Raw genomic sequence first — 11654 nt, forward strand, 5'->3', positions numbered from 1 at the left:
GTCCCGTTTGGTGGGACTTGCGATGGAATTTCATTTGCTGATTGGGCTAACTTTTCGTTACATGTGGGTAACGCAACCATCTGTGGGATGGGCCTAAAGAACGACGGGTTTTGGCCCAAAGCACACTACTCTCGCTCTGGCGTTAGTCGCGTCCAAATCCTCACGCTGCCGTCAGCCCTAGCCGTTTTTCCCCACCTCACGAGCTCTCACCACCCACGAACAAACCCCTCGCAGCCGTCCGATCCTCCGCCACGTCATGGATCCGCGTGCCTGTTCTTGTACCCAACGACCAGGATCTGTGCTGGCCCATCCGCCCAAACCTAGAGGCCTCTCGGCCCTCTTGTTCTTCCCCGCCGGCTACAAATCGCCCAAAATTTCCCCTGAATTTTCCACAACCACAACACCAACTTAAACCAGAGGCGAAATTTTCTCGCGAGAGTTCGTGTGTAGTAGAGGAGTTGAGGAGATGAAGCCGGCGGTTGAAGGTGACGAGCGTGCGGCGGAGATCGCCCGCATCAAGGCTGCCGCGGCCGCCGCCAAAAAGGCGGCGGAAGAGGTGGTGGATGTGGACGATGAGGGTGAGGACGACGAGGGAGATGAGGAGGAGGAGGCGGTTGACGGCGACGACGACGACGACGACGACGAAGTCGACGACGATGGGGAAGAGGACGAGGACGAGGGGGTGGAGGGTGAGGATAAGGGGTCGGCGGCGCAGCAGGTGGTCGACATCTCCGACGAGGACGACGACGGCGGTGATGAAGAGGAGGGCGGTGACGATGATGACGACGACGACGACGACGACGATGACGAGGAGGATGACGACGAAGTCGACGAGGAGGAAGAGCCCGAGGTATAAATTTCTCATCATCTTGTATTTTTTTCGTCATCTCAAATATATGCCATCTCAGTACTTTCGGTTACGTTTACTCCATGAACATTTACTTCCGTCATGTTAGAGAAATTCCAGATCTGTCTTCAGATCTTGTCGATACATGCTTTCCTCAAAGAAACCGGATTTCTCGTGGCTGTCGATTAATGTGTTTAGATCTTGAAAAAAGCACGCAGGACAGTTGCATCTGGCTAGTTAGATAGATTTAGAAATCGGGATTTGTTCTTTTGCTCAACCTGCAGCTTTTTCTGCTCTGTGTTCGTTTAGATCTTGTCGACTTTACTCTGCTATACCGTTCAACCTTTACCTGTCCTTCCATTGTGTGGTAGTTGACATTCAATTGGCATATCCACCGGCCGTCCGTTGTTGTGTGGTTTGCAGTGTAGCCCATCAGATCAGAACCACGCCCCTTTTCCGAGAATAGTCAAGGGCAAAGTATATGTCCTCTTTGATATACTTGCTATATTTAGTTGTTAAACGAAAAAAAATAATCCTTGTTAAGGGATGGTTTTCCATCTGAGCTGTTACCCTATAAGCCACACAATAGAGATGGGGCTACGATATGCCATCTATGAATTATCTTACTGTATTAGATCTGCCTTGTGGTCTTCCAAGGTATCTTGTTTGCAGGAAATCTCACTATTTCCCACTCAGATCCAAAGCCACCTAGATATGCAACCAATTTGGATAGTGGGCTTAGTTCTCGTTTCTCACACAGATCCAAATACACACACACACACACACACACACACACACACACACACACATATGCAAAGTATTTAGTGTAGATCTGTCAGATTTGATAGTAGGCCTTCTTTCCAGCCCTGTCCATGTGTGATTGGAGATGAGGATCATCAGAGGCTGTTTCTGAGGATGTGCCTAGGGCTCGTCCTATGTTGCACATTTACTGATTTGCCTATCTGATCCAAACCACTAGTCAAACACTTACATTTTCATTTCTTTATTTTGTTGAGGAGGTGATGAACATCAGAGGCTGTTTCTGAGGATGAGCCTAGAGCTCTTACTATGTTGCAAAATAGCTGATTTGCCTATCTGATCCAAAGCACTAGTCAAACACTTTCATTTTCTTTTCTTAATTTTGCTGAGGAGATGATGAATATCAGAGGCTGTTTCTGAGGATGAGCCTAGAGCTCTTCATATGCTGCAAAATAACTGATTTGCCTATCTGATCCAAAGCACTAGTCAAACACTTTCTATTTTCTTTTTTCTTTTGCCAAGGAGATGATGAATATCAGAGGCTGTTTCTGAGGTTGAGCCTAGAGCTCTACTATGTTGCAAAATAACTGATTTGCCTATCTGATCCAAATTACTATTCACACACTTTCATTTTCTTTTCTTTATTTTGCCGAGGAGATGATGAATATCAGAGGCTGTTTCTGAGGATGAGCCGAGCTCTACCTATGTTGTAAAATTACTGATTTGCCTATCTGATCCAAATTACTATCCAAATACTTTATATTTTCTATTTTATTTTGCCTAGGAGATGATGAATATCAGAGGCTGTTTCTGAGGATGAGCCTAGAGCTCTCCATATGTTGCAAAATAACTGATTTGCCTATCTGATCCAAAGCACCACTAGGTAGAAGTTTTTTTTTTGGGGCTACTGGTGAGAAGCTGTATGTAGGCTATGCTTGCTATCTTGGCTGTTTTGTCAAAATTTGTTTTACCTTCATTTGGGAAATGATGATTAATTCTTCAGATATGTCCTAAACGGGCTTTTAAAAGAATGGTGACAAATTGCACGTCAGTCTGATCCCCTATGGTTTTAAACTAATTTTTTAGTAGTATTCACTTTTATTTGGGAAATGATGATTATTTCATCTCAGATGTCCTTTACGGATTATTCAGAATGATGAGAAATTGCACGTCAGTCTGATCCCAAACTGTAGTTAAACTGTTAATTTATATTGATCTGTCACTAGTTGATTTATGTTGGTGATTGTCCACCAAATAATTGGTTTGCCCTTCTCATCTGTGATGAACATTCCTATAATAGTCAACTAGCATCGTTGTGAGCAGTCAAACTAATTTAGACCCTTGCACTGTTGTTTGGCAGGAGGAGCTAGGAACTGAATATCTGGTGCAGCCGCTTGGCCGTGCTGAAGACGAAGAGCATTCCAGTGACTTCGAGCCAGAAGAAAATGGTGATGGTGCTGAGGACGAGGAGATTGAGGATGACGATGCTGAGGATGGTGAGGATCCTGTCAAGGCGCAATCCTCATCAAAGAGGAAGAGGTCTGGTGGGGAGGATGAAGATGATGACGACGGTGATGATGATGGTGATGATGATGAGAAGCCTCCATCAAAGCGATAGTCAATTTGTTCGTGCTGATCTGTGATCTTCTCTGCTTGGGCCAAGAAGGAAAATAATCCTCATGGAGAGGATTGTTGGTAAATGCTGTAGCTTTAGGACATCTGTGGTAGGTGTAGCAGCTCAAACTTGAGTCTACCCATGTTAGTTGTTAGTGCATACTGCTGATGTTGATTAACAGCCTCCGGGAACTTCTGTATGAGCATTAGATATGGGGCTTGTTATATGCTTGTGTAGCTTCTGATTAAAACCTTTGGAATGTGGATGCTCTGTTCTGAATCTTGTTTTCATGATATTTCTCTTGAACTAGCTTGCTGTTATTTTCTCTTGGTAATATTTTTGTTTAAGCGCTTAGAAAACATTTGCTGTTATTGGCACTTACATTCTTTCTTTGAATTCCCTCAACAAGCCTGATAACATTAAATTAATTCTATCACAGTGCCATTGCTCGCTTAGTGTCATGGCTGTTAGCTCTGGCTTCATGATTTCACAACCACTAGTCACCCGTCTTAGCAGGCGTTCAACCAAAGTACTCGTTCTGCTCTCGTAAATTGGAGATTGAGAGCTCGGGGTACACAGATAAAATAAATGGATGTTAATTAGGACGCAAAATGGCCAGACAGGGGGCCGGTACTGTCGAAGCGTCCGGCATGTTCATGTTAAGACTTCACGAGTGCACTGGAGGAATCCACAGAAATCCTTCTACAGTCGCAAATGGCAATCCTTCGTTTCAATCACTAGTGCACTGTTAGATGCAGTCGCGCAATGCAAGCATCAATCTCAAATCTAGGATTTCAGCTCTGACGGGCTGGAAATACCAGCCAGCCAACCATTTAGGGCATGTTTGGTTGCCGTGGTGAACAGTTCCTGAATCGCATACACTTCTCAAACCAGCCTGGTTGAGCAAAAACAGGCCCTAATACGTCATCTGCAAGTTGTTTGGTTGCCTGCATCTAGTGTCCCTGCATTAGGTAATACACAAGTGCACTTCGTTTGGTTGCCTGCATTGGCCCAAGCGGCACATGAACATGGCGTTTGGTTGCATACGGCATACAATGTTGTGCTTACCTTGTACCCTAGTTGGTGAGCTTACCCACAATGATCACACCTAGCACATCAACGCCACAACACAGCAATGACGATGAACTGGGCGAAGATGATGAAGTTCTTCAGCTTCAGCCCAAACTGACGATCCACCTTAACACCTTCCACTTTGACACCTCCAACCATGCCACTGTCAACACTGCTGCCTCCGTGCTTTCGCACCCAGCCGGAGTAAACTTGTTCTGCTGCCTGCTTAGTCTTGAACCCTCTATGGCTGCTGTTGCTATACGATGCCACTTGTGCATTGGCTTCTTCCCATGAACTATAAACCCCTGAAGCCGTACCGATGAACACGACAATACCACTTGCCCTATCAATGCACAAGAGCAAGAGTTGAAGCAACAAATCAATGGAGCACAGAAGTAGCAAGCAAAGTAGCACACAAACAACAATGGAGCAGAAGAGAAGTAAAGCATGCATGATCATACGACATAGCAAGTTCAACCTAGCACTACCTTGGTGTTAACCTACCACCACATCCAAAAGAGGGTGTCATCCTACCACCGCAAGTTCACCATCAGCGTGAGGGGTTAGTATATACCACCTCACCAAAATATACAGACCATCAAATTGTTTTTCAGCCCTAGCTACACAAAATGTACGTCATCATCGTCATCGTCATCGTCATCGCCACCACCATCGCCGTCGGGGATCATGCATGCTCATAGGCAGCACTACTCTAGTAGTAGTGCTTGCCCAGCCAGCTCCCGAGTCACAACACCCTGTGAACGTCTGCCATGGCAACGAACCCAACACCCTGGGCCTTGTTGTCAAGTAGGTGGCTAAGAGCTGCCATGAGAGCCTCGTCGCTGAAGCCACCCTGGGTCATGACAGCGCCATATAGGTTAGGGTGGACGTCGAGGGGCTTGCACTCCCTGATGGCTGTTGCCACCTCCTTCACCGCCTCAGTCATGCTGCAAAAGACATTATCTCCTCCTCCATCAGGCCTCCTCTCTTCCTCTTCCTATCATGGGCGGGGTCAAATGGCTTGTCGAAGGGCTTCACAGCTGGCTTGTCAGGGCCATCAAGGACCTCAATGTCCGGGGACCCAGGAAAGTCTGGCATGGGAGAACCAAGAGGCTCCCCCGAGCCCATGGCATGCTTCCGAGTTGCCAGCCCGAAGTTGAAGATGTGCTGCATCTGGCTGTAGTTCTGTATGAGTGTGTTGAGGAACTCAGCGTCCCTTGGATGGTCCTAAGAATGAAACACAAATGTTGTTAGTTGCGATTAGGAGTAGGCAATGGTGGACAGTATGAAAAGGAAGAGGGCTGTGAGCTAACCGCGACATGGCCGGCGTAGTGCTCTGCCTCCAGAACTATGGAGCAAGTGTTCTCATCCCATGAGGCGCCGCTAAGATCTCTTAGCTTGGACACTTGGATCCATCGAACTCTCCATTTCCTCAGATGGTTGTACACCTGGGTGGCAGACACCTCCTGCCCACAGAACTCGAACACCTGCTTCACAACGGTGTTCAAGTGCACCTCCTTGAAGCCCTTGTCAGTCCTAACTCCACTAGAGTGAGCTCACACATCTTGTTCAACACGAACATGGCATGAACGGCTGCCACTTCATGTTGTTCGACCTACCATCCTTCTTTGCCTTTGCTGCTGCTACCTTGAGTGCAGCGACGGCGACAGCAGCAGCAAGAGTTGGCTCAACGAGCACTACCGGCACATAGAGGGAATCAGACGCGAACACCTCTGAATCAGGTGCCATCTCAGACATAGGCTGCGAGTCCTTGACAAACGATGGAGCAAACTGATTGTCGGACAGGACAAGGGCCTGACTAAGATCTTGCATCTGCGTGGTCATGTCCTACAATCGTAGCACGCATTGACGGTAAGCATAACACACAACATACCGGACAATCCATGAAAGCAGCAGCATACATGTACGTGGTTCATGACTATCATACTAAGCACATATGGTTTATCGCTATCATACTAAGCATACCGGACAACCTATGAGCACGAACATACATCTACAACAAATAACATGCTACAAATGGACCACCAATAGGTACAAATCACAGATCTAAGCACGAATCAACACAAGCACAACGTTCAACTTCAAACTCTACTACTAATCTAGCCTACCACATGCTTGAACATCTAGCCCTACCATAAGTTGCAACCGCAACATAGCAATCAACCATATCAACTCACAGATTAGACCACTAATCAACCATGCATCTAGATCAAACCCTAGCTGCAGCTCAGATCTAGCTAGAAGGAACAGAGATAAAGGGGGATTGAACTCACAGAGGCCATGGCTACAGCTCGAGGACGAGGGGGGACGGTCATGGAAGATCAACGTCGGCCGGTGAAGGAGCGTCGACACCGTGGATCGCCGGTCGATGAAGATGCGCCACTTACCTGCTCGTCGGTGCCAATGCACGTCGGTGGGAAAGCTCGAACGGAGGGAGAACGGTGGCGGGAGTTGGGGCGGTGAGGGAGGGGGCTAAATAGGGGTGGACTCGGCGGGAGGTGAGCCGAAATCCTCCCGCCGATTTTTCAGCGACGCGGGCGAGCTCGCGCCATCTCCCTGCTCGCATGAGGGGAGAAGCGCGTCGCCCTCCCCTGCCTCGCCCGAGCCAGGCTCGTGAGCTACTGACGATTCGGGCGTTTCCCCTGGGCTTGGCCTGGACGTGCTTTAAGTTCCGCGCGGTGCGGGCTGCACAGTGAACGCATGCTACCAAACGGGCTGAATCTTTCCCGCACGGACGAGGCTGGGCCATATGCAGGCAACCAAACACGTCCTTAACCACATGCTGATTCACAGATAGCACAATATAGTTGAGATATAGATCTACAAGTAATATAGTTGGAGATATAGATCTACAAGTAACATGCCCGTGCTACGCTACAGAATGAGGAAAACAAGGAACAACACAAGAATGTATTGAGACATTGATCAAATCGATGTCATAAAGTTGATAGGTACACATAGCACAATAAAACATACGCTTCCCATCCGATAAAACGCTTCTTCTAAGCCAAACATTTAGAACATATACCAAATTCTTGTCAAACCTACAAAAAAAAGAAAATCGTCAAAAATAAATATTTACAAACGATGTTGGTCAAATAGTAATCAAATAATTACAGGAGAAAATCTTGGCAAAAAATTGACAAAATGTTAAACTGCAACTGGCCACAAGCATACATATTCCTTAAGCTAAAATACGTCTACTCACAACCAGAATGCGCTAAAAATGCTAAATTGCAAAATTTCTTATAGCAGTTGTTGCCTCACGAACCCGAAATAGTATTCAACATGAACATACTGGTATCATTTTTTAGGGGAATCTAGATCTGCCAAGAGACTATATAATGTGGCTACACTTCGAGCGCTCCGTCTCATCTCCAGCCATGGTATGCCAACCCACGACTTGGTGTGTTTGAGCGACTATCTGCAAAATGAAAGTCAGATAGGATTTGCTCCACCATGGAACTAAACTAATTAAGAGATACTTCTTTTAAAACATTTCCAACAATTATGTCGGTTCATTTTGGTATATGAGTATACAGTCATGAATAGTGTCTTAGAAAAGAATAGCACCATTTCCCATGGGATTTCAAGTATATATAACTTACACACTATCAAAATTTACTTGAGAGATTAAAACTGATGCATGAACTCAAGGAGTTTGGGATACCACATCATCTAGGAGATGGAAGGGACGTGTTGAGGTCATAAAAAATCTATCTAGCTAAAGCAACACTGCACTCATTGGCACATATCAGACAAAATGTCAGAAGGCTATTATTAGTGCTACATATCTTTTATCATATAGGAGTTCCAAGTAGATCTCACATAACTACAGAGTATGTATATGCTTTCCAAAGAAATGATTATTTCAGATTATGTTCAACACAGAATAATATACAGCAAGCTGGGAAGTTAAATTACTTGATACAAAGTGTGTGATTCGAGAACTTATCTACTTAATAATACATTTAGTCGTCCTTGATCATGATCCTCTATTTATTTGGCACCAAACCATGCCAAGTACAAAAATCTGTCACAAGCCACAATGAAAAAACTCTGAATAGCAAATCTGGTACCAACCCGAGGATGGAGTATAGTGAATTTCACCAAGGATGAACTGCAAGCTTCCGCAAAGAATCAAGTAGGAAGTCTAAATCTGTAGCTCACATGGTACTGAGCCCATCCACAATCGATTCGTTCTAAACATTTAACAAATCACATGTTTAGGAGAGACTCCAATTTCAATCACACACATATCTGATACACATCTCTACTAAAAAAGTGACCAATTTCTTGGGTCTGATAGGAGAAATACATAAATTAGGAAGGGATGATCTCGCTGGGAACGGACACAGTGGCTCGTGGTAATTGGCATTAGTGTGCCACCAGCAATGAGTAGTTCGCCACCGGCACAAATCCTCCGTGTCTACAATGCCTGGGCCAGTCATGGCGTTCCAACCGCTGGTAGGCTATATGAAAAAAGGGTCAACCAACCGGACAAAATCCCGCCAACCACTCCCCTCGCGCCACGTGTCCCCGCCGCCGTCTCCATCGCGCCTCCACCGCGCGGGCCCGCCGGGCCCATCCGGAGCCCGCCCGGGCCCGAGCCGCTGCCGTTGCACCCGGGGCGCCCGCTCCCCGCGCATGAGCGCTGCCCGCTCTCCTCCCCGCCGACCACTTCCCCACCGCGGGTCCGTCCTTCGCCGGAATCGCGCCGCCGGCCTCGTCCTCGATCGAGGAGCACGACGCCTCCAGCGCCCCGTGTGGGCCACGACCCCCCAAGGCCCAGCCCAGCTCCAACCGGCCCAGCTAGGCCTGCCTCCCTGCCAACCTGGGCTCGACCCGCCAAATCCCGCCCGGGCGTCGTTTAGTCTATCCCGCGCTCACATGTTTTTTTGCTGAAAATGGCCAAGTCCCTGCATTGCTACATAATGTGTGCATCTTTGTTAGCTTGTAACTATGTGCATGTGGCTCCGCTTTCCGTGCATAATATGTCAAAATGTTTCCCAGAGTGCTCTTCATGATGGAGTAGTTTGCATGCATGTTGCTGCTCATATGGTTATTTTAATCTTCGTTGCAAAACTGCTATATGATATAAACTGCTGGAATCTGCTGATTGTTAACATCATTTGTGCATCTTGTGAGTGCCACAAGTTTGTTCCTGTTGATGCTATGATGATGATGATGATCTTGATATGCACATGTTCTGATCTTCATGCTCTACATGTTGGTGTGCTTTGCATTCATGTTAGGGTGTATCTTGATATCTTAATCCCGGTTGCAATAGTGCATGTTGCCGTTAACTGCTGCAACTTGCTGATTTGTCATTTTTGTTGCATTTTGTGTATGCATCCTATGAGCATGATTTCTACATGTTTTAGGAGCATTTGCATGCCATCTTTACAGGGGTGCAATCCATGTATTTTTATATGCCCTGTAGTGAGTGCATCAAGCTTGTGAAGTGGCCTACTCGCTGTTAACTTTTTGTCAAGTCTATTTCTGTCATATCATGATGCCATGTTTGCTGGATGCTACCAATTTATGCATGCATATTATGGAGATGCTTAGTTGACATGTTTTATTGTTTATGTTATGATCTGTCATTCCATGCCTTTGTATGCCCTATATATGTCCTGGAGCATATGTTTTCATTGCCATGAACATGCTTATACAATGTTTCAGATTTCTGTTAACTTCATGATGTTATGTTGTGAGCTTGATAGTAATTATTCTATGCCTCTTATGGAGATGCTCCAATTACATGTTTTGTATTATGCTATGATTACTCTGTTCACATGCCATGTTTTCTAATTTTGGATATCATATGCCTCTGTTTCATGCTTGCAAACATGCTATCATAATGTTGCTGTTTTACACTTGCTGAAACTGTTTCAATATTCAATTTTGTCATGTTGGTTCCTACTAATCCATGAGCCATATGCATATGATACCATGATGTTATTTGCTATTTGTTATGTGTAATTTGATTCCATGACCTTGGTTTCTATGTTTACTTGCTTTAGCTTGTCCCTTTCTTGCTCTCAAGTTGCCATCATATTAACTCTGCTCATGCATATGCTGCTGTGTTATAAAATTGCTTTTTTCATTGATCATATTGGCTTAATCTTGATGCCTATGAACCCGAACCTTAATGATATTTGAAGTATGTTATATGTACATGAATTTCATGTCAAGTTTATGTTTATATGATTCTTGTAGCATGTTGTTTTGATGTTTGCAAAGTGCCTACTTGCTGTTTTGGGCAGATTGTTGTTATAACTTGTTTGGAGTGTATGTGTTGCACCGTTGCTCCGTTTTGAGCATGCTTTATATGAAACTTGCTTGATTTTGCATTTAGTTTCATCTTATCATGTTGCATCCATGTTTTGAGAGTGTTTGCTTGATGTTTGAATGCATTTTACATCAATGCCATGTTTAACTTGTTTTGCTCATATCTTCTAGGCCGTAGCTCCGAATTAAATGAACTTTATATGGAACTTGACTATGTTTTTGTGTAGATCATCTTGATGCATATTAACTTGTTGTTTAACTACTTGAACATAAGATTTATTCAGATCTGGAATAATTTCGAAATTTGCATATGAGGACTTACCAGATTTGCTATATGTTGTTTCCGGCCTCATTTAAACTTGCTTTGATGTGTTGTTCTTGTATGCATCATCTCTTGCCATGAGTAGCATCATATAGACTTGTCATGCATCATACTTGGTTGAGCATCATGTCATGTTTATGTGTTGTGTGTTTACCTTGTTGTTTGCTTCTTTCCGATTGTGCTTCTTCTCGATAGTTCCTGTTTCATTGCGATCGTGAGGATTCGTTCGACTACGCTTGGTTCGTCTTCGCCCGTTCGTGTTCTTCATGGACTCGTTCTTCTTCCTAGCGGGATTTCAGCCAAGATGACCGTTACCCTGGATCTCACTACTATCATTGCTATGCTAGTTGCTCCGTTCTATCGCTATGCTGCGCTACCTATCTTTTGTTTATCAAGCCTTCCAAATTGCCATGTCAGCCTTTAACCTTTTTACCCTTCCTAGCAAAGCATTGTTTGGCTATATTACCGCTTTTGCTCAGTCCCTCTTATAGCGTTGTTAGTTGCGGTGAAGTTGAAGAATGCTCCATGTTGAAACATGTTTATGTTGGGATATCACAATATCTCTTATTTTAATTAATGCATCTATATACTTGGTAAAGGGTGGAAGGCTTGGCCTTATGCCTGGTGTTTTGTTCCACTTTTGCCGCCTTAGTTTCCGTCATACCGGTGTTATGTTCCTTGATTTTGCGTTCCTTACGCGGTCGGGTTTATGGGAACCCTTTGAC

At 45.0% G+C, this 11654-nt stretch overlaps 1 protein-coding gene and 8 non-coding genes across 9 annotated transcripts; all 9 read left to right on the top strand.

The window, feature by feature from the left end:
* Positions 1 to 328: 328 nt before the first annotated feature.
* Positions 329 to 3516, top strand: LOC123071224 (prostatic spermine-binding protein). Its single transcript, XM_044494738.1, has 2 exons — positions 329 to 850; positions 2967 to 3516. Exons 1-2 carry the CDS (start codon positions 467 to 469, stop codon positions 3222 to 3224), a joined length of 642 nt encoding a protein of 213 aa, XP_044350673.1. The 5' UTR covers positions 329 to 466; the 3' UTR covers positions 3225 to 3516.
* On the top strand, positions 1726 to 1820 carry LOC123073159 (small nucleolar RNA Z119). Its single transcript, XR_006435612.1, has one exon. It is a non-coding gene; the product is annotated as a small nucleolar RNA Z119 (small nucleolar RNA).
* LOC123073158 (small nucleolar RNA Z119) lies at positions 1854 to 1953 on the top strand. Its single transcript, XR_006435610.1, has one exon. It is a non-coding gene; the product is annotated as a small nucleolar RNA Z119 (small nucleolar RNA).
* On the top strand, positions 1987 to 2086 carry LOC123073156 (small nucleolar RNA Z119). Its single transcript, XR_006435608.1, has one exon. It is a non-coding gene; the product is annotated as a small nucleolar RNA Z119 (small nucleolar RNA).
* On the top strand, positions 2119 to 2217 carry LOC123073160 (small nucleolar RNA Z119). Its single transcript, XR_006435613.1, has one exon. It is a non-coding gene; the product is annotated as a small nucleolar RNA Z119 (small nucleolar RNA).
* Positions 2251 to 2348, top strand: LOC123073161 (small nucleolar RNA Z119). Its single transcript, XR_006435614.1, has one exon. It is a non-coding gene; the product is annotated as a small nucleolar RNA Z119 (small nucleolar RNA).
* Positions 2386 to 2480, top strand: LOC123073157 (small nucleolar RNA Z119). Its single transcript, XR_006435609.1, has one exon. It is a non-coding gene; the product is annotated as a small nucleolar RNA Z119 (small nucleolar RNA).
* On the top strand, positions 2583 to 2670 carry LOC123073147 (small nucleolar RNA Z122). Its single transcript, XR_006435600.1, has one exon. It is a non-coding gene; the product is annotated as a small nucleolar RNA Z122 (small nucleolar RNA).
* On the top strand, positions 2708 to 2793 carry LOC123073146 (small nucleolar RNA Z122). The gene has a single exon (XR_006435599.1). It is a non-coding gene; the product is annotated as a small nucleolar RNA Z122 (small nucleolar RNA).
* Positions 3517 to 11654: the final 8138 nt, after the last annotated feature.

The sequence above is a fragment of the Triticum aestivum genome, chromosome 3B, assembly GCF_018294505.1.
Source record: "Triticum aestivum cultivar Chinese Spring chromosome 3B, IWGSC CS RefSeq v2.1, whole genome shotgun sequence".
NCBI lineage: Eukaryota > Viridiplantae > Streptophyta > Magnoliopsida > Poales > Poaceae > Triticum > Triticum aestivum.